We start from the raw sequence: 21,676 nt of genomic DNA, 5'->3' as shown, positions 1-21,676 counted from the left end.
TCTCACCTACGGAGCAGGGATGCTGCCCCTGTCCCGGCCACACTGCACAGGGACAAGATCTCCCTGCACCCTCACCCACAGTCCTGGGCATCACCACAGCCGCTGTGCAGAGGCACATCCCACCAGAGAACACAGCACAGAACACCAGACTGAACAACTCCTCCAAGAACGAGCTCCAAGAGACCCAACGGGGGCACAACCCGCCCCAGCGGCGCAGCCTGGCGGCTGCTCCCACCAAGCAGCACCCTCTGCATGTCACAGCTCTGCGGGCACGAGGGGCCCGGCAGCCTGAGGGACAGTCCTGCACCAGAAGCTTTGCATTCCCTGCACTCAGGTCTCTCTCTACCTTCTCCTGGCTCAACCAAACAGCCCCAGAGCCGGTACCACCCCGCGGGCAAGCGCGGCGCCAGCTCACAGCCACGGGCAGCGCGCGGCGGGGCAAACGCAGCCATTGAAAGACCAGAACAAAGGCAGAGCCCTCTCCAGGTACCTTCTGCTCACATTGCAGAGGGTTGGGACTGACCAACTCTGGATGTGGCACACACTGCTCCTGGGCCTTCCTGCCGTGCTCCCTGCGGTGTGCCCGCACGGCTGGCTCCGGAGAGCCAGCCAGGAGCAGCCCTCCTCACACAGCCCTCCTCACACAGCCCTCCTCACACGCATCGACCGCTGAGCCGCCTCTTCTTCCAGAAGACAAACACTCTTTGTAACCAGATCACCACAGGTCCGACGCGCTGCACACGGAAACACTGACCTAGAACGAACGAGAGAGCTTTGAGCACGAGGTGGCACCCAGCAGTGAAGAATGGGATAGCACAGCCCTTGTGGTTTTAGTTCTTTTATTATTTTTTTTTACATCTTTTTTTCTCTTCTCTTGGTAAGCGACCCCAAACCAGCACAGGAGCCAGTGGATCCCCTCCCCCGGAGCTGCCATGGGCTGGGGGTACGAAGCTCTTTTGGGCACCCACCTCGGTCAATGGAGAATTGGTCCCTGGTGACTTGGCACTGACTGAGGGTACACCCTTGGGCACAACGCCACAGGTCCCACACGAGCGGACTGATGGTTCCTACTACTTCTCCTGGCCCCAGGTGACGCTCGACAGCTCGTCCTGGGACCGCGATCTCGTCTGGACACCACCAGTTCCTTCCTGAACAACTGGCTATCGGCTTCCACCACCATCCAGAAAGTTCTTTGGGTCCATAATTCTCAAGTCTTCCACATCACCTCACACAGCATCCAGCCAGCGCTGCGGGATGGCTGTTTGCACGTCTCGAACCATGACGGGGGTTGGTTAATATTTCATCTTAGCAAGGAGAGAAGGAAATCAAAATAGTAATAAAAAAAAAACACAAATCAGGGAAAGAAACCGTCTGGTTCCGGGTTAAAAGCAGCTCTGGACATCGTGAAGCAGGGGATTCTGTTTCTCCTGATTAAAGGTTTTAAACATTTGAGCGTAATCATAAATTAAAAGAGTTAAAACACAGAGGAGAGCTAGTAATAAAATATTAAATAGACAAGGAGAGTGGATCCAAGCTGAATGGCTCATCCCGAGTGAAACCCCGGGGCGCCTGAACGCCCACGGGTTTCCTGACCTGGTAACTGCTGGGTGACAGACACCGAACGGCGCGGCGGCCGCTTCGCACAGCCAGTGGGAACAGCCGCTGCCTGATGGAATGGCTGAGAGATGAACGAGTTCTTTCATGTTGCAAAAAAAGGTACTTAAATACTCCATAAAGACATAACAAACCCCACCCCACCCCCACTGTTATCAGACGCCACGTTGTGGTAGAACATCAGACAAACTCACAAATTTACCACAAAAATGTGTGGCAAAAAAGAATATTTTATATATATGTATATATATAAATTCTTATATTTATGCCAATGTACTCACTCAGTACAAATAGCAAAATAGTTATACCATTTTCCTAAATACAAAATATAGCTTTCCAAAAAAATGAAACACACATTAGATATAAACCATCCAAAACTTGAACGATTGAAAACTGTATTCAAAATTAAATGACCCGGAGCAGGTCTCTTTCTGAAAAGTTCCCTTCATATCGGCAAGAAGCCTTACTACTGAAAACGTAATTCAATGCCTCTCAAAGAGAGGGAGAAAGAGGAGACAGAAAGAGAGAGTGAACGGCGACAGACGGACAGACAGACAGGAAGAAACCATCCAACGAAGAGAAACTCTACACGGCTCAACGAAGCACACGAGGGAAAGGGGGAGAAACACGTGGGGAAGGGGCTGTGGGAAGGGAAAAGCCACGGCCAGGCTGCCCTGTCTCACTGGGAACAACACCTGGAGGTGACCTGATGCCAACTACACTCTACCAGGGCGCACGAGCTCCCTACGGGCAGCAGGAGGAGGAGGAAGGAGGAGGAAGGAGGATCTGAATGAGGCCGTGGTGAGATATCACTGAACTGTCCCGAGAGTTGGAGCACCCAAACACTTCACAAGCCTCACGACACAACTGCGTGGTCTGGAGTGGGTTGGTTTATGTTGTGGAACATCCGTCACTGGGTGGGTTGGGGCTTTTGTTTTTTACAGGTTTTATAGGAGAATCAAGGAACTAGACTGGGGGGTTGTTGGGGGGAACAAAAGAAATCACGTCAGAGCTGCCGTGAGCTCGATGTGCTACAAAGATGCAGCAGCTCAGGAGGCAGCAGAGCTTCCCAGAACACTTCCAAACTCCATCACCTGCCCCCTACGTGGAGTAAAGTCGAGCTGAAGCTTTGCATCCCTACGAGCTGGAGACGGGCTGGTTGAGGGGGATTCCTGCACCCAGAAGGCGGTGGAGAAATTGCTTCCTCTTCTCTTAATCCTTGGTTATCTGTCAAAGCCTCTACTGACTACACAATTTAATGCCACAGAGCCCTAAAAGCCGCTTCGGGCCCTTGGATGCCAGCAGGATTTACAGCTTTTGGTAAAAACCCAATAGGAACTGGGGGGAGAGAGGAGGGGAACTGGGGGGAGAGTACAAGAGAGGCGGCTGGCTCGGGAGCGCAGCTCTGCCGGGCTCTGCCCCACAGCCAGACACAGAAAGCTCCTTCCCCTGCTCCTTCCCCTGCTCCTGTCAGCCCAGCCTGCTGGAGAGGGTAAGATTTTAAGAGCAGAATGGAACTGGGAGCTCCCCCTCGTTTCTTCCTTCAGCTGGAGCCACCAGAGCCCTGCCCTGTGTCCAGCCACAGGTGAGACTCAGGGCAAACCGTTAAGCAGTTCCTGGGTGGGAAGCACCCACCCCTCTGGCTGGCTGCAGGGTGGGCCAGCCCCCCTCCTCATTCCTTCCTCAGAGACCCCCTTGCTCAGGGCATCGCAGCACCACCTCTCCCATGGGATGCCCCACCTCCTGAGCGCTCTGAGCCCTGACTCGTGGGCATCCCAGGTTGCTGCTTCACAAGTTTGTCTACTCAGAAGTGGGGCTGGGAAAGAGGAAAGGGGGGGGGGGGAAGTAAACGTGGTAACAGGGATTACCTCCTAACAATAATAACTGACCAGATATGCTTTAAATTGCTGAGCACCCCACTGCTAACGAGGCTCAGGCATCTCCTGAGGGTACAATCCCATGCCCTAGTAAGACAAAGCATAGCTCTCCAGCATTATTGGCACTAGGAATCCCAAACACTACGGTCACAGCCCTGCTAGACACCGCGAGCGGCCCCGTGTGTGCTCTTTAGAGAGGAGGGCCACTTTCTGACAGAAGCAATCGGTTCCACACAGCCTAATCCAGAGCCAGAAGGTCTGAGAGGATCTGGGAAATCATCATGTTTTTCTTCACAGAATTTCTGGAGGGAAAAGAAACAAGCACAAGAGTTAGGTGTAACTGGGGTGATCCTCTCACTGGCGTGCAGAGCCTTCCTCTTGGGAGAGTCACAGAGTCACAAGGTTGGAAAAGACCTTTGAAGATCATCAAGTCCAACCAATCCCATCCTGTGCTGCCCCAGATCCTTGAGCACCTCATCTCCCCTCTGTTAAACACACCCAGGGGGTTGACTCAGCCCCTTCCTGGGCAGCCTGTGCCACAGCCCCACAACTCTGCCAGGGAAGAACTTTGCCCTCCCAGCTGAGCTGACCCTGCCCTGAGGCAGCTTGAGCCCATTGCCCCTTGTCCCATCTCCTGTCCCCTGGCTGCAGAGACCATCGCCCACCTCTCTGCACCCTCCTGGCAGGGCAGGGGAGGTGGGGAGAAGGTCTCCCCTCAGCCTCCTCCAGGCTCAACACCCCCAGCTCCCTCAGCCCCTCCTCAGAGGATTTGCCCTCCAGCCCCTTCCCCAGCCTGGTTGCCCTTCTCTGGACACACTCCAGGACCTCAATGTCCTTCTGATGGTGAGGAGCCCAGAACTGGACCCAGCACTCGAGGTGCAGCCTCACCAGTGCCCAGTACAAGGGCACAATCCCCTCCCCAGACCTACTAGCCACACTATTCTGACACAAGCCAGGATGATGTTGGCTTTCCTGGCCACCTGGCCACACTGCTGGCTCGTGTTCAGCCTGCAGTCACCAACACCCCCAGGTCCTTCTCTGCCTGACAGCTCTCCAGCCAGTCTCCCCCAGCCTGTAGCACTGCAGGGGGTTGTTATGTCCTACGTGCAGCACTCTGCCCTTGGCCTTGTTAAACCTCATCCCGTTGGTCCTTCCCAAGCAGACACCAGACCAGGAGCAGCAGCACGCTGCACTCACACAGAGCAGGGGGACTCTGGAGCTTCACAAACAAACCAGATCAGATGGGAATGTGAAGCGTTACCCTGTACGTGGGGGTGAGGGAGGCTGAGGACAGCCAGCTGCCCAAGGCCTGACTCGAGTGCTCCTGGGACTTGGAGCAGTCTGTGGGCAGAGCCTGTTGCCCCTCAGCAAAAGGCACCTCCTGGGGGGGTTGGCAGGAGGTGTCCAGCACCCGTTGTCTAACAAGGCTCAGCGTGTGGCACACTCAGCAGCTGCTGTGTTCTACCCAGCTTGTTCACAGGTTACATTGCTGCAGCCCAGGGGCAGCTCCCAACAGCACAGCCTGGGGGGCCCTGTCTGAGCCTGGAGTTCTTAACCCCAGCCACGTTCCGTGCTGCTTTCAATCCAGGGGGTGATCCACTCCCCTTCCCCATCGCCCACCAGACTGTTACAGGAGGTGAGAGAACAAACAGCATCCAGACACGAACAGCCACCCTCAGCCACCCATCTCAGATGAGGGCAGACCTCTGGCTGCTTTGACCAACAGCTCCCCACTCTGGCCACTGCTGCTACACGCAGAATGAGGCATAACTGGAATTTTAGTGAGAGCATGGGTGACACACTCCAAGGGAGGGAGGGATGGCAGGAAGGAGCCCCAAACCCTGACACGTTACTTACCTGACCAATTAAAAGGAGCCAGACATATTGTTCCCCTGGTTTTGCAAGGACACGAGCAGATCATCTATTTTCTCCATATTCTGGTTGGTTGCCATGGCTGAAGGCAGTGGAGGAGTCTCAGTGATCTGCTGGGAGAGCAGCGCTGGCACGGCCGCCTGGGCCTCGCTCGGCGCCTGGCCTGGCTGGCTTATGGCCATCAGCTCCTCCGGCAGCGCGGCTGGGCCAGACGTCAGCAGCTGCCCACAGTCTGTCACGGGGGAAGAACAAAGCACCACGTAAATGTAAGATGCAGAGTGTATCAGCCAACTTCTGGGTGTCCACACCGAGCACACGCAGCAGGAAGCTCCCTGTGGTTCTGTCCTCACCAGCCCCCCTGCTCCCTGCTCCCCCAGGACACACACAGAGGGACTGTGCCTTAGAGCAAACCCCATAACACCCCGAGGGGCAGCTGAAGGGCTCTGTGTCCCAGAGAGCTGCTCAGAGCGGCCAGGTTCAGGGGGCAGGTGGGGAAAGTGGGGGTTTATACAGGTAAAGGGGGGGTCACATGCTGCCACAGAGGCTGCTCTGGACTAGGGAGCACCAAAGAGCTTCGCTGTTCTTCACCACTGTGTGGAGAAAGCTGCTGCATGAACTGTGGCAGCCAAATGCAGCCAGGGAAGGGTGAGGGGAGCTGTCTTAAGAGGGAACAACCCTTTGGGTGTGTTTTTTAAACACATGTGTACACATTATGGGTTATCTGTGTGCTGTTCATCATACCACACATTGCATGGATCAGTTTTTACAGACAGACCCACAATCCCAGGGGCTTTGCCATGGGCTAACCCCAAATGTGAGCCCACCAACAGGTGTTTACAGGCTTCCAATGGAAAACCAGCAACACTGGGAGCAGCATGACAACCACGTAGGTTCTCACCTGCACAGCCACCCTCCTCACTCCAGAACGACTGGAGTTGTTTAACTATCTATCAGTTGAACACTCCTTGCCTTGTAGGCTCCACTTCTAAATCCTAAACTCAGAATCAGGCATCTGCCACTTACTGTTCTGGATGCCAAACAGGAATATTCCCGACGTCTGCTGAGAGGAAGCAGGAGAATTCTGCAGCTGGTTGATAGCACCTCCTGCCGTGTTGTGAAACAGAGCAGCCGGCTGCTGCGGCGGCGAAGCCGTTCCCTGCATCCCCGCCATGCTGCTCTGGGAAGAGTACATGGGGGACTGCTGCAGCTCCTGCTGGCTCATGCTGTTCTGCAGGGCAGACATGGAAGCTGAAGAGATGAAGAGGGTGACTTGTTGCTCTTGAGAACTCGGGGAGCCTTGGACCAACTGAATCTGGGGGGAGTTATGGAAGATGGCCGGCTGCTGGGCTTCAGGCTGGCTGGATCCAGGGTTCTGAAGAGAAGGCACAGCAGTCTGGCTCTGGAATTGCATGGGCTGCTGCTCCTGGCTCATCGACGCCATGTTCGTCTGCGGATGGAAAATGGACTGGCCCTGCTGCTCCTGATTTGGAACTGGGTTCTGACTGGGATTGAAAATCATGTTCTGCTTCTGAGAAGCAATTGTACTCATCGCACTCTGGTTGCTGAACATCATGTTCTGCTGTTGCTGCTGCTGCTGCTCTTGAGACGGGGAACTGCTCTGAATAGCGACGATCGAGTGCTGAGGCTGGAAGATAGAGCCTTGCTGGTTCTGGGGGATTGAACTGGACTGGATGGAGCCCAGCGACACTTGAGACTGGAACAAACCTTGCTGGGCAGGCTGAGCCTGGGGCTGCTCTTGGGGAAGCATGGAGCTCTGGATGTGGGATATCTGTGGCTGCTGTTGGAAAGAAGCCTGCTGTTCGGTGTTCGTTGCAGTCTGAAGAGGAGAAATGGAATTTGGGCTTGTAAAGAACGACATCTGCTCTTCCTGAGTCGCTGGGTTGCTCATTGAACTCTGGGAAAGGAACATGTTGGCAGACTGCTGGTCTTGGGACACTGAAGAGCTCTGCAGCACCCCCATGGCGTTCTGCGAGTGGAACATCGGGGGCTGCAGCTGGTCTGAGGAATTGGTACTGGTCTGGTTGTGGACAATGGAATTTGGGCTGTGAAAGAGAGAGCCTTGTGTTTCCTGGGAGATGTTCTGAGTATCACCGATGGGATTCTGAGAGTGAAAAAGCTGAGCTTGTGAATGGGGAGACTGCTGCATGAAGCTTCCCGACTGGATGGACATCATCTCCCCTCCCTGCTGGAACAGACCTCCTCCCTGCTGCTGAGTTCCACTGGCCTGGACACTCATCATGTTCTTGGTGGATGAAAAGAGGTTAACTTGAGACTGACCTTCTCCACCGTGCTGCATTTGGACCATGGTCTGAAACACGGTGCTCTGCATCTGCTTGCTCTGTCCTGAAGCTTCTTCTCCATCCGCAGAGTTCGATGCCTGGAACATAGCGGGCCCGTTGCTGGAGACCTGCTGCTGAGTGGCAGGAGCAGCCTCACTCCCTGAGACACCGGGAGATGAGGAGAATAACTCACACTGCATCTGCATGTCCTCGTTTGCAGACAGCCCGCTCATCATGTGGGAAGCCTGCTGGTACACAGGGGACTGCTGGAGGGCCCCGTTCCCCGACGTGGTGGAGGAGAACAAATCCGGCTGCATCTGCGTCGCAGCTTGGCAGATGTTCTGCTGGATTCCGATCACCATCGCAGCAGAGGTCTCCATTGCCTGCTGCTGCTGCTGCTGCTGTTGCTGCTGTTGGTTGGACAAAGCATTGTCAGGCTGAGAGTGAACGTTTTCAGCCCGTCCAGGCAAGAGGCTCTCGGGTCTGGAATGGACAGCGGTGTCTGATGAGGAGAACATCCCAGGACTGACACTGCTCTGGATCTGGCTGACTTGCTGAAAGATATCTGCATTTAGCTGATCCTGGACATCCTCACTGCTGTCTGAACCAGAAAATAAGACAGAAGATAACTGCTGCTGAGCCTCCAACACCTGCTGCACCAAGTCGACGTTCCTGTTGCTGCCAGTGGCAGTGTTGGTGGGGAAGTTCCCAGCTTGCAGCTGCTGGATCGTGTTCTGCAGCTGACTCACACCGCTCGCTGACGAGAAGATGCTGGATGAGATCTGCTGCTGCAAGGCCTGCGCTGGCTCCGGGAGCGCCGGCGGCTGCTGCTGCGCCGCGTCGGTGAGCTGGGACAGTGTGACCACCGTGCCATCCGACTGCAGGACGTCCCTGGGCTGGGAGTCCCTTGTTTGGAACTGTGCAGCTTGCTGCAACAAGGCATCGCTGTTCTGCAGCTGGCCCGGAGTGGAGACTGCTGAAAAGCTCCCAGGCTGGGAAATGTCCTGTGTCTGGATAGTAGTTAGTGTCTCTGGGGTATACACCTTCGGCTGGATTTGTTGCTGGTTTTCATTCTCAGAAGGTAGATGGGAAGCAGAAGTTGATATGCCAGACATGCTGTTTTCCAAGGTCTGCTGAGTTGGTCCAACCACATTTGAAGCCTGCAAAGAACAATACATCACACAATTCATAAGCTTGCTCAGGTCACACTTTGAGAGTTCCCTCCAATCCAGGAAAGATCAGAGAAGATGTGACACCCACCTACCTCCCCACACAGAACCACACAGGCCGACGACCAGCTCTGAAATGCTACTTCAAGGAAGGTGTCATGGTACAATTCCATGAGAGCAATGCTACAAAGGGATCTCAGCAATGTCCTTACAGTAATTTACTAGTTCTGTGTCACAGGACAAACACTTCACCACAGGATCAGTAACCAACCGATCTGTGTGACCACAGGAAGAGGCAAAATCACCTCGTTTGACCCTGTTCTGTGATGGTCAGTTTTGCCCAGACTGATCTCAGCCCTGGCATTTCCCTTGTGCTGCCCTTCTCCATTCTCAGAACCTGTGGGTAGATGTAACCAGGACAGAACTCAGAGCTGCTGCCCTCAGCCCCTGACCCAACTTACCTTGAAGACGGGGGGAGATCTCTTCTCTGCGCTTACTTCCATGGGAGCCACATCCTCATTCTTGATCATACTGCTTGGCATGAGCGGAGTTATCAAGGCACTAGGAAGAATGTTCACCTTCTCCAGGTTGCAGCCAGTGGCCTTCGCTGCTGCCAGCACAAAGACAAACAAAAGAAGGATGATGAAACATGAGCATTCACCATCCTGAGTGGAGATTGACTGGTGCTCTGCTTCCCACCTCGCTCCACAGCCCTACCGAAGAGCTCTTACCCCCATGGGAGGTGTTAGTATGCACAGAGATCACTGCAAACACCTGGATCCTTCAAATAACCCTAGGCAGCCACTGAAAGGTTATTTTTAAGACTAACAGCACTGTCATGGCTTTCTTTTTCTTCCATCCTTCTTTCTTCCCTTTTCTCCCAAAGCTGGGAACAGAAACCACCATTAACAGCTTCAAACCAGCGCTCCTGCACCACCTGAGAAGGGCAAAGACCAGAACTACACAGCCTCTGTACACCCCCCCACAAGCCTTACAGCATCACCAGGGTGGATAAAACCTTTAAGCTCATCAAGTCCAACCATTCCCATCCCAAGCTAAACCAGATCCCTGAGCACCTCATCTCCCCTCTGTTAAACACACCCAGGGGGGTGACTCAGCCCCTCCCTGGGCAGCCTGTGCCATAGCCCCACAACTCTGCCAGGGAAGAACTTTGCCCTCCCAGCTGAGCTGACCCTGCCCTGGGGCAGCTTGAGCCCATTGCCCCTTGTCCCATCTCCTGTCCACAGCACAGCTCAGAGCTCTGAACCTGCTGTCCTGACACCCTGTGTCCTGGGTGTCAGGACAGCCATCACGTCCCACCCGCAGTCCCGTGTGGCATCAGAGCTGGCCACCTGCAATGGCCCTGGGAAGAACCTTATGGGTTTTAACACAGGCAGATTATGTCATGGAAATTATCTGTATGGGATATTTACAGATTCTTCAGACGAACACCAAAACTGCCTGGGATAGGCAGGGAAAGGCCCTGCAGCCCTGTACAGAACACATCTCCAGCCACAACAGCTTCATCTGTCTGGCCACTGCTGCTGGAAATGATACCACCCAAGAAATGACCAACTCCAGGGCTCTGCTCTCAGGAAAGTGGTGGCAGCCCTTGGGATGCCCACAGGGTCATTGCTCCACAGTGAGGAAGGGCAGGCTGGCACACACATAGAGACACAGCACGTGCAGCAGATGAAACTATCTGGCCCATGGGTCACCACCAACTTCGAGCAGAACAGGTACAGGAAGGGAAGAGCTGCCTGGCACAAAACCCACACCAGAACAGGAATTAAGATGCACTGCATAAATTAAAGAGAGGACATGAAGAAACAGAAGAGCACATTGTGTTCTTAGGAACAGCAGATGTTTCTCCTGAAACAGTTGGTATCTTCCCTTGGTTAAGCTTCCATACTAAATCAGAGGATGACAGGCTTGCTCTGAGCCATCAGTTGTTATTTTCTTCATCTCTCTAATCCTGCTGCTCCAGGTCTCACCAGTCCTGTGCTCAGCTTGCTGCATTGTCCTAAATGGTTTTGCCTATTTCTCCCCCGAATACTCTCTGCAGGTCTGAACTCATCATATCTTGCATTCTCCTCTCTACAAGTTGTAAAACCAACTTGTAAACATGCCCCTTGCCAAGACCAAGCTATTAACTTCAAACACGAGCACCAGGAGTTTAACCTGCAGCTACGGATTCCTATCAAGCCTGTGATCACATCGCTCCTTCACTCACCCCTCAACCTGCCTTCTCCAGAGCTGGAAATTTCCATTCACCTCTGGACACCACCAAAGCTTCAAACAATCACAGGAGAAACATTTCCTTTCTCTACTTTACTGCGAGATCAGAAGGATCAATTCCCTTCAAACCCAGGCAAACCTGAACCTCGCTCCCTTGGAAGGCGACACGGAGCCTGGCGTGGACACTGAAGCTGGAGGAGGGAAGGGGGAGAGGAGAGACTGGGGGGAAGCTCTTTGCAGAGAGAGTGGTGAGGGGCTGGAAGGGGCTGCCCAGAGAGGGGGTGGGTGCCCCATCCCTGGGAATGTTCAAGGCCAGATTGGATGGGGCCCTGGGCAGCCTTGTGTAGCTCCAGGCCTGGAGGTTGGTGTCCCTGCCTGTGGCAGGGGGTTGGAGCTCTGTGATCCCTGGGGTCCCTTCCAACCCAGCCCAGGCTGGGATTCTGGGATTCTATGATGTGGCAGCAGGAAAAGCCCTCGCTGATGGGTGAGCTGAGATGGCCAGGATCAGGATCAGGACCAGGCCCAGACCCAGGGCAGTCTAGAACCCCAGGCAGCTTCCCCCAGGTACCAACCTGGCACATTCCCAGTCAGGATCAGCTCTTCCCCCCTCACCTTTATGTGGGTTTCTGCTTAAATTAACACTACAGTTTCTAAATCCTGGGCATTAAGTGCTGTCTTAGGCTTCCTTCTGTTTCTCCTTCCCTTGCAAGATACTAAATGAAGATCAGCCAGCAGGGCCTGAGGCATGAAAACTGCATTGTGCTTCTGTTTAGCATTACTGAAAGGCTTTTCCTCTATACTGGCCCATGTTAAAATACCCTTAAAGAAACGTAGTTATGAAGTAGACAGCAAACTTCTGATTACAGCCAGGTTTTGTTAAGCACAGACTTATCTTCACACTCATTCCTCCAAATCTGGGTAGGAGTTTATAGCTCAATTATTAACAATGATGATAAGAATCAATGCAGTACCTTTTATAGCCTCCTGAAAAGAACAATGTTGGGCTGGGCTGGAGATTTCCTTCTTCACGTTAACATTCAGAGTACCAGCTGCTGAGACAAAGCACAGTGACAGCTTCCTTATGTTAGAACAACAAACAAGGAGAGAAACAACCCACAGCGAACTGAGAGTGGCTTATACCTGAGAGAAATGGAGGTTCTCTGAAACCCAGAGCCATTCAGAGCTGGAGATAAAGGTTCAGCTCGTGGCTGTGAACACACCAACCATCACAGTGCCCAGAAGGTTGTTTTCACTCCCAAACCCAAAGAGCTGGTTGGCAACTGCACCGTGTGTGGTAACGGAGAGAAGTCAAACCTCATGGTACAGTCAGACTTCAGCCCTCCTCAGGATACAGCTGGTTTTCAGCCCCAGACTACAAATGAACACTACTTTAGAAGACAGGCTGTCTCCCTGCAGCTGGAAGGTGGGCTACCTGCCACAGAAATGGGCAAAGCCTTTAGGTTTAGTACTTCACAACTGCAAACCTCCCCAGGAAGAGGACCTGGAAAAGATCCCTGTTCCTCAGTGCTCCTGTTGTATGGACCAGAGACTATGACACCAGCAATGGGATGCTGAGCAGGTGAAGCTACCCATTCCTCCCCCCAGCTTTTGGGTTTACATACATGTGTCTGGAGTGTAGGTAAATGGTTGCACGTCGTGTGATCTTCCAGCGTTGGTCACCACATATATTCCCACAGAAACAGCTGAGGTTATTTGCTGGTCATGATATGGTGGCACCTTCACAATAAGGTGATTCTGCAACGCAAAGATGATTTGAGAAGTCTCATTAGGACCCTTACTTCATTACTGAACCTTAATTGCATTTACACCCATCAAAACAAAGGGACAGACTGACAGAACAGCCCAGAAAGCAAAGGAGAAACGTGCTCAGGTTACACTGAGAGCAGCTCCCCTGCGCTACAACCGCGAACCATCTGCCTGTGTGATGCTCGGGGCAACTTCCAGCTCCACCAGAAGGCGAAGGAGGGGAAGTCACACCAAGCCCAGAGACAGGAGCTCGCGCCCAGCCAGGGCTGTGTCACCGCCGCCACGCCCGGCACACGTGCAGTGTGACGTCACCGCCACCACACCCAGCACACGTGCAGTGTGATGTCACCGCCACCACGCCCGGCACACGTGCAGTGTGACGTCACCGCCACCACGCCCAGCACACGTGCAGCGTGACGTCACCGCCACCACGCCCGGCACACGTGCAGTGTGACGTCACCGCCACCACACCCGGCACACGTGCAGTATGAGGTCACCGCCACCACGCCCGGCACACGTGCAACGTGACGTCACCGCCACCACGCCTGGCACATGTGCAGCGTGACGTCACCGCCGCCACGCCCGCCGTGTGACATCATGCCCATCACGCCCATCACACGTGCCGTGTGACATCACGCCCATCACAGGAGCAGTGTGACGTCACTGCCATCACGCCCATCACACGTCCAGTGTGACGTCACTGCCATCACGCCCGTCACACGAGCAGTGTGACCTCACACCCGTCACACGAGCAGTGTGACCTCACGCCCGTCACACGTGCAGGGCTCTGACACTCCAGCTCCAGAGTCTTTTTTGGGTGGTAACAACAACAACACAAGTACCTGATGAAATAACTCCATGTCGATTTCAGCTTCTGCCTTCCAAGAAGTCTCATCTAAAGGAAAGTTAAAAAGCAGAATTTATTGCACAGCCACAGACAGCAGTTCCCTTTAGTGCCTGTGACTGTGCTTCTCTCTTTCTCTCCACCTAAACCTGATCAACCTACAGAACCCAACCGCCCCACACCACCACGGCTGCCACACTAACCAGAAACGTTCTCCTGGAAAATCACTTTTGTTCCCTTTAGAAAGTTCTTGCCAATCAAAAACACTTCCTCCTCGCCCTTCACCGAGCAGCTGTGCAGACTTTTCTTGAGGATCTCTGGGACGCCGGCGGGTTGAGCTGCAATTGAAAGAACACAGGGTTTGAAACCAAGAGAACATCAAACTAAAACCTTTTCCTGATGGGATTAGAAAGGAAAGAACAAAGTAACACCTGAGCTTCTTCCTTGAGCGTCTTTCTTTGCTACATCAGTCATGACAAAGCTCTTCAGCAGGTAATCACACCCCCCCCCCGTTATTTCCTCACCAAATGCAACGACCTCATAAAAAGCACACTCAGGTCAATGACCCACTAATCACAGAACCCCAGCCTGGGCTGGGTTGGGAGGGACCCCAAGGGTCACAGAGCTCCAACCCCCTGCCACAGGCAGGGACACCAACCTCCAGCCCTGGAGCTACACAAGGCTGCCCAGGGCCCCAGCCAACCTGGCCTGGAACACCCCCAGGGATGGGGCACCCACCCCCTCTCTGGGCAGCCCCTTCCAGCCCCTCACCACTCTCTCTGGAAAGAGCCTCCCCCCAGTCTCTCCTCTCCCCCTTCCCTCCTCCAGCTTCACTCCAGCCCCCTTGTCCTGCCAGTCTCTGCCCTTTAACAAGCCCATTCCCCTCCTGTTCCTCTGCTCCCTTCAGGGACTGGGAGGCTGCAGTGAGGTCCCCCCACAGCCTTCTCTCTTCTCCAGGCTGACCCAGCCCAGTTCCCTCAGCCTCTGCTCATAATCATCCCTTCCCTTTTCTCCTGCCTTTATTAAACCTGTCGTGGTTCATATGTCGCTCACTCACTCCGGTTCCCAAAGGTCTCTCAACCACCTCTTCCAGACAGCAAAAAATCCCAGTGGGGTAAGCTTGTGCTTTGCACTTAGGTGGCATTTAGTGACAGTATTCTCAGGGACCTTTCAGAAAGGATTTTCCTACAACTGTTGCAGCAGGTTCCTAAGCAACCATTACACAGCTACTAAGTATGCTGGAGGCACATGAACTTCTGAAGAGTAACTGGGTTTAGGTTTGCTAACGAGTTAACAAAGCCTATTTTAAGCCCAGACCTTAAATAAAGAGCCTGCATCTACTTCGTGGCTTTCCTAGGGTCTCAGGAACACTGCTGAGCCTCTGAGAACATCCACAGCTCTGAGGAGTGACAGCAGAGGGGACAGCACGTGGCCATAACGAGCTGGATGTGGCTAACGAGCTGGATGCAACGTGCTACATGCACAAAGAACCACATCTGATGCCCTATCCATGAGCCACTTCGTGTGTACCAGCCCTGCCTGGTCACTGAGGTGCACTGCAAGTTGCTGTAACCTCAGAGTAGGTTACTCTGAGCAGAGGCACATGGGGAGCCTGGCAAGAGCCTCAGGAATTCCCCTCCTGACCCTGAGTTACATCAGGACCAGGTGTCCCCACGTCATTCCCCACAGACACCAGTCTAACCAGAGCTGTGGTTCCTTTCTTTCCCCTCCAGCAACAGAGATGCTCTGAAACCCCTGGGAGACCTCTTCAATCAGGAAGGTTTTCTTATCAACTGCCCAACCCCCAGCATGCTGAAAAGCAAACCAGTTCACTCCTGACTGGGGCTCTCGGGTGGGGGTTGGTTTGTTGAGGGTTTTTAAGAAAAACTTTATTTATGGAAAGAAAACTGTTCTTTCCTTCTCTCCTCCTTCCTTTACCTCTCACACCCCTCAGCATGCCACCACTCCCATACCCTGCTTTCTCCTCCCTGCCCCATCACAACACAGCCCATAATGACACAGGTATGAGCAGGGGTGCTCACCAAACAGCACGGAGGCTGCGAGGGGCCCTCACAAGCCCATCCTGGGGTGCCCTTGCCAGCAAGCTAAGCACAAGGTGCATCAAAACCAGCGTGTTTGGCCCAAAAGCCTGTTTTAAAGTTGGTCTCTAAAACACCTCAGGCCCTCAGCTCCTGCTCAGAGCAGCAAGTTTTGGACTGTTAGGTGTTTCAGAAAACAGGAGATGATTTCCACTGCTGTTCCTGTGTGATTTGTATCAGTTTATCTTTCACCAGTAAGGTGGTGATACAAATGAAACACATACAGAAATACTTTTGGTGGATTTTACAAAAAATGGGTGGGGTTTTTGGTAAGTCTTAATATTAACTGACAGCAGATACTACAGCACTGCACTGAGCTGAGTGGAGCTGCAGACACAACTGTGTTTCTAGAGAATGTACTTATGTGTTTTCCAACCATATCAATGCATCAGTTGGAAAGCTCCATCCATTTAAAAAACCCTGGGAAAGGAATAACCTGGGTTCCCCTCCCAAAGGCATTTCATGGCAATCCCACCAAACCCCAGCATCCCACAATACCAGCTCCTCAGCTTGGTACTTACTGCACAGAATCGGGGAAGAGGGTGTCTGAAGAGTCAGGGTGGAACCGTCCTTGCGGGTGATGTTGACACGAAACACCAGCCTGGCACGTGTGCTTTTCTTCTTGGAGCCAGCAATCCCTATCCTGGCTTCCACATCAGCATTCCTCAGCTTCAGGATTCCCACACAATCCACCCTACGACACAAACCAGCCCAGAGTTTATTCAGGAACTTCAGAGTCTTTAATAATCTCTCCACCAGTTCCCAAGCCACCGAGTCCAAACTCTTGCAGTAATTACTGGAATGTTATGTGGATGGTTTTATTTACATGGAACTTCTACCTGGCCTTTCCCATCACATTGCCTGGCTGTCCACCATCCCCATACACTGCAAAGAACACAGGGACCAGCTGACACCCAACCTGAGCAGCACAAATGGTTGTGCTGCAGGAGGGCCTAGGAGCTAGGAGCAGAGAGGACAGTGTGGTGCTGGAGGGGACATGGCAGAGGTGCCACAGCACCACTGAAGCACCAGGAAGATTTCTTCTGGATCAGGAGCTCTTTAGGGAAAACAGCCTGGGCCAAACTTTGCTTCCTCCCTGTTTCTCCTGTCTCTCTCCTTGGATGGTTTTACATTAACACTTCCAGGCTCATGAAGAGGCAGTCTCCAAAGCTGTCATCAGGATGTATTTTATATTCAAAAGATCAAATCAATTCAGTCTGGTAGCAAACTGCCTTCTCCTGCTTAAGGAGTGGACACTGTACACTGAAGAAACGTGTCTCCCCTTGAAACACACCCAGCTTCTATGTAAAGAGGGGCAGCTTTCAACCACATGACCCTAAAAAAAGACATCCCACCGACAAGCACAGTCTGAGGCAGGTTGCTCCCTGTCTGGCTGTTCAGGCACGTGCAGAAAGCTTGTCAGGGAATCACCTGTATCTCAAGTTTCCTGGGGGATCTAAGCCAGAGGAGGTGCTGCTGGCTCAGAACCCCACTGCAGGGAACTGGAACCTGCACCCAAAACGCTGCCCACCCTGGGCAAAGCAGGAGCATCCGTGGTGGGAACGGCAGAGGTGCAGCAAGGCAGAGAGGAGAAGAGCCAGAGTGTGGCCTCACTACCCAGCCACAGCTCGCAGCCTTTCGGGCCCAGCAGGCTCTGAAGATGCCCATATCCCCCTCCCCTTCACAAGGCTGTGCTTGCTAGACAAGGCAGCTAAGGGAAGGAGTGGCACTTTGGAGTTCATGTCATGCTTGAAGATGCTCATCACTGTTCCAACAGAATGGGAAACCAATGGAGCAAAGTGACCTGATAAAGCTTTAGGAGACACCAGATTAGTCTGAGCAGTGTCCAGTTCTGGGCTCCTCACCATCAGAAGGACATTGGGGTCCCTGGAATGAGTCCAGAGAAGGGCAACCAGGCTGGGGAAGGGGCTGGAGGGCAAATCCTCTGAGGAGCAGCTGAGGGAGCTGGGGGTGTTCAGCCTGGAGAAGGCTGAGGGGAGACCTTCTCCCCACCTCCCTTGCCCTGCCAGGAGGGTGCAGAGAGGTGGGCGATGGTCTCTTCAGCCAGGGGACAGGAGATAGGACAAGGGACAATGGGCTCAAGCTGCCCCAGGGCAGGGTCAGCTCAGCTGGGAGGGCAAAGTTCTTCCCTGGCAGAGTTGTGGGGCTGTGGCACAGGCTGCCCAGGGAGGGGCTGAGTCACCCCCCTGTGTGTGTTTAACAGAGGGGAGATGAGGTGCTCAGGGAGCTGGTCAGCACAGGACAGGGACAGTTGGACTCGATGGGCTTAAAGGTCTTTTCCAACCTTGTGATTCTGTGATTAAGTGTAACAGACCCAAACTAAGAACACAACTTGAAGGCCTTTCATGCTCAGGTCACTTCACTAAGCGCCTGGGGTGTGCCAAGGTGTGCCATGGAGTGCCAAGGTGTGCCATGGAGTGCCAAGGTGTGCCATGGAGTGCCAAGGTGTGCCATGGAGTGCCAAGGTGTGCCAGGCTTCCTGCTGAGCAAAAGGGAGGGCCCGTTCCTGGCAAGAGGCTCGTGGATGTTAACAGCTACTCACGCAAGAGTCATGTTGTTGCTGGGGTCCAGTCCGACCTCGATGACAGTGGTGCCCTCGATGTCCACTTCCTTGCAGGGGGTGGTGTTCCTCCCCGTCACCCTGCACGCCTGGTAGAACCCGTGCGGCTTCACCCGCCCCGAGTCGTTGCCCACGAACACCTGCAGCACCACGGGCTCGTTGTGACCTTCCAGCTGGAACACAGCAACACAACCAGTTCAGAGGTGCCTCCCAGTTAAAAGAGGAGGCACTTTGCACAGCTAGATTTGAAGGGAATCTGCTCCCAGCGCTGCTGACCCTGGAACCCTCTGCCTTTTGAGCAGCAGAGTGAAAGACCTCTTTGTGGCCTTCGTCCTCCTGCTGCTTCTCCATTTGTAGCTCCTCCTTCCCCTCTGGGCTCTGGTCCCCATCCTCTGATGAGCTTACAGCAGAGCCTTCCTGCGCTGGCTGCCAGGCCTGACCACCAGCGACTTCTCCCCGCTTTGAGGAAGGTGAATTGCATCAGCTGCCCTTTTCTCTGCTCCAAATGAAGCAAGCAAACACTTGAGGAGACAGGAGCTCTGCAGCCCTGGACTCCTGACTGCATCTGCTCTATCCTGATCCTGCCCCTTGATCTGCAGGACTGAGGACACCAGCCAGTCCCGAGTGCTGCTCACCCCTGGCTCAGAGCAAGCCACTGCCATCTCATCTCACCCTTAAGGCATTGAACGAAGCAGGCTGCGTTTTTAAGTATCCATCCAGCTGCCTCCTCTCTTCCTCCCTCCTTCTCCAAATCCACAGCCCCCCGTGCTGCTCACCACACCGCACAGCACAGCCCATGACATGCACCCTGGGTTGATCTTTATGACAGACACTGGAGATGTGGGTTCAGACACTTCCTCCTAAAAACCAAAACACAGCCTCCTCCCCCCAAAACTTTTAAGTATTTTTTTCAGTGAAACCTAGTTTTGTGTCCCTACCAGTAAGGGCTAATGGGGACCCAGTGTCACCAGCAATCAGACAGCTTTTTGCTATCCTAGTTTTGCCTCAAGTGTCTGCCTGTTCCCAGTTCATGTATCTGCATCTCACAGGACACGTGTCACAGTGTGTGTCGCTGCCTTGGCATAAACCTTCCTTCCCCTGTAGCTCTGCAACACAAACACACCTCGTTACCTGCAAGAAGAGATGAGCTACAGTCTCTGCAGCAAAGAGACCACAAAGTCTCTCCCTTCCCTTAAAAACAGAGATCCCAGGCCTCTGGGATCAGAACCAGCTCCCATCCCTTGGGAAGGAACCCCTGTACCCCCCTGGCTCTCAGCCTACCTTCACAGTGGGAAAGCCTTGCTGTGTCCGGTCTTTCACCGAGCCTCGGCTGCCTTCGGTCAGATAACGAGCCCTGTGCTGGGTTTCTGGCTGTACCACGATCTTCAGCTCCTTCCCCTCACTCTTAGTCGGGTACTGACCGCACAACATTGGGGTCTTCTTCCCTCCAGCTCCCTTCTGGTTCTCTGATGCTCTGGGAAGTCAAAGCAGATCGTTACAAAGATGTTATAAGCAGCTCCCCAATAAAAACAGACTAAATCACTGCAAAGCTAGAAAGATAAAGAGGGTGTATTAACAGGTGGAGGGTTCAGAGTTGGGAGCAAACTGAATTCTCTTTCGGACAGAGAAGGAAACCTGCAGGGTGAGAGGAATGGTGCTTCCTGCCTCCTCCATCCAGTGCAGCCAGGAACGGCTTCTCAGAGAGCAAACATAAAGGAAGGGAAAAGCAGTTAGTGTTAAACCACGTTAACGGACAGGAGACAGCTCATCACTCGCTTCTGCATAGTGTGTGGTACAGCCTGGTGTTACCCAAACAAGCTGTGCTGCTTCTGTACCAAAGATCCACATGGACACCCCCCAAACTGGATTTAAGGTTCAGTGATACAATAGGAAAACAGCCTCGTGCCTGTCCCTGCCTCAACCTGCACATCCATGCAAACTCCAGGATTAACTTCTGGCAAAGCCGGTGGGTAAATCTGCATTAAACCCCAATCAGTTCCTGGGGAAAGCTCTGCTTTCCTGGGGAAAGCATCTGCAAGATGTGCTGTGTCCTGGGTCAGTTCCATAGTTAAAACCCCAAGGAAGAAGCCTCCAAAAGGAACATCACACGGTCCCTTCTGTGCTCCCTTTAACGTGAGTAACTCCTGACCTGACACTGAGTGGGTCTGTAGGAAGAGCCCGAGCTCTCACAAACATACTGGCTGCTAGTGAACATGAAGGTGCTGTGGCAGGTGCCAGAAGGGCTCAGTGAATTTAGGTAAATGCAATACTCCTTTTTTACTACCCAAGTCACCCCTAATGGCTCTGAAAGAGGCTGTTTATAATAACAGGTGTGAATCACTCAAGAACAAACCCTGTTTCAGTGTGTAACGTGGCAGTAACTGATCCAGGGGGTTCTTTTCTCAGGGAGAAGGGTGACAGAAAGGCTTTTTCTTCAAAATCCTCTGCTGCTGCCCCAAAGGCTGGGTGACCAGTGCTGTCCTCCCATCACCAGAGGAGTCACACTGGCAGCCCTCCCCTAAACTTGCTGCTGCGTAGCAAGCAGCATGAGGCAGGGTATGACGCCCCAAGTCGCTCTCCAGCCCCTGCACAGAGCCTCTTCCACCCAGGGACAGCCAAGCACCTTGTCCCTGGGTTCCACCACGTCTCACAGCCCACAAAGTCCCCTTTGCTGCGCTCTTTATTTCTACCAGGCCTTCCCAAACCTGTTACTGCCCGTGCCAGGGGGTTAAAACACACACAGCCAAGCTGTCACCAGGTCTGTGCTCCATAGGGATTGAATTCATGTTTTTTTCTGTTTGTAAAGTTAAGCACTTCACTGCAGACTGTCTGGCCAGGCTGTGGGTCCCCTGGCCAAGCCCAGGACAGACACTCCCAAGCATCCCAGGCTGCCTTGCAGGATTCTCTCTGAGCCAGCAGGAGCAGGGAGGCAGGATGTAGACAAAGCCTGGTACCCAGCACCCTGCGAGAGTACCGCCTCCCTGGCAAGGCATCCCCGTGCTCTGCCACAGCTGCTTCAACAATGACAATGTAAAAAGCACACCTCCTTCTAGGAAAAGGCCAGGGACAACACTGCTCTCCAATGCAGACAGACAAATGGTCTAGATCCTTTAGTCAGATGGGCTAAAACTGCAGTTACCACGGCCATGCCCCTCGCCCCTGCGGAAGTCAAGAGGAACCACTCATCGAGCTCGTTAGCTAATGACCTTACTGCTCCTGTCAGGACGTTACTCCAGTGGCCTTGTAATTAAAGGGAATACAGCCAGTAACGTTCAGTGAGTCCCTTCTCTCTCTTGCATGCTTTTCCACCACACA

General features: G+C 53.4%; 1 protein-coding gene across 3 annotated transcripts in view; it reads right to left on the bottom strand.

The window, feature by feature from the left end:
* Positions 1 to 5,356: 5,356 nt before the first annotated feature.
* NFAT5 (nuclear factor of activated T cells 5) overlaps positions 5,357 to 21,676 on the bottom strand; it is a gene marked incomplete at both ends in the record, with an annotated part of 56,570 nt that continues 40,250 nt past the window's right edge. For all 3 annotated transcript variants that reach the window (XM_084270270.1, XM_084270269.1, XM_084270271.1), the window contains 10 exons: positions 5,357 to 5,595; positions 6,387 to 8,823; positions 9,294 to 9,442; positions 12,042 to 12,122; positions 12,693 to 12,825; positions 13,680 to 13,732; positions 13,885 to 14,019; positions 16,302 to 16,474; positions 18,344 to 18,534; positions 19,643 to 19,835. In XM_084270270.1, coding sequence (XP_084126396.1) covers positions 5,357 to 5,595; positions 6,387 to 8,823; positions 9,294 to 9,442; positions 12,042 to 12,122; positions 12,693 to 12,825; positions 13,680 to 13,732; positions 13,885 to 14,019; positions 16,302 to 16,474; positions 18,344 to 18,534; positions 19,643 to 19,835 — 3,784 coding nt within the window. The remainder of the gene's footprint in view (positions 5,596 to 6,386; positions 8,824 to 9,293; positions 9,443 to 12,041; positions 12,123 to 12,692; positions 12,826 to 13,679; positions 13,733 to 13,884; positions 14,020 to 16,301; positions 16,475 to 18,343; positions 18,535 to 19,642; positions 19,836 to 21,676) is intronic.

Source organism: Gallinula chloropus (assembly GCF_964237585.1).
Source record: "Gallinula chloropus genome assembly, chromosome: 13".
Lineage (NCBI taxonomy): Eukaryota > Metazoa > Chordata > Aves > Gruiformes > Rallidae > Gallinula > Gallinula chloropus.
This window is presented reverse-complemented; position numbering and strand designations above follow the sequence as displayed.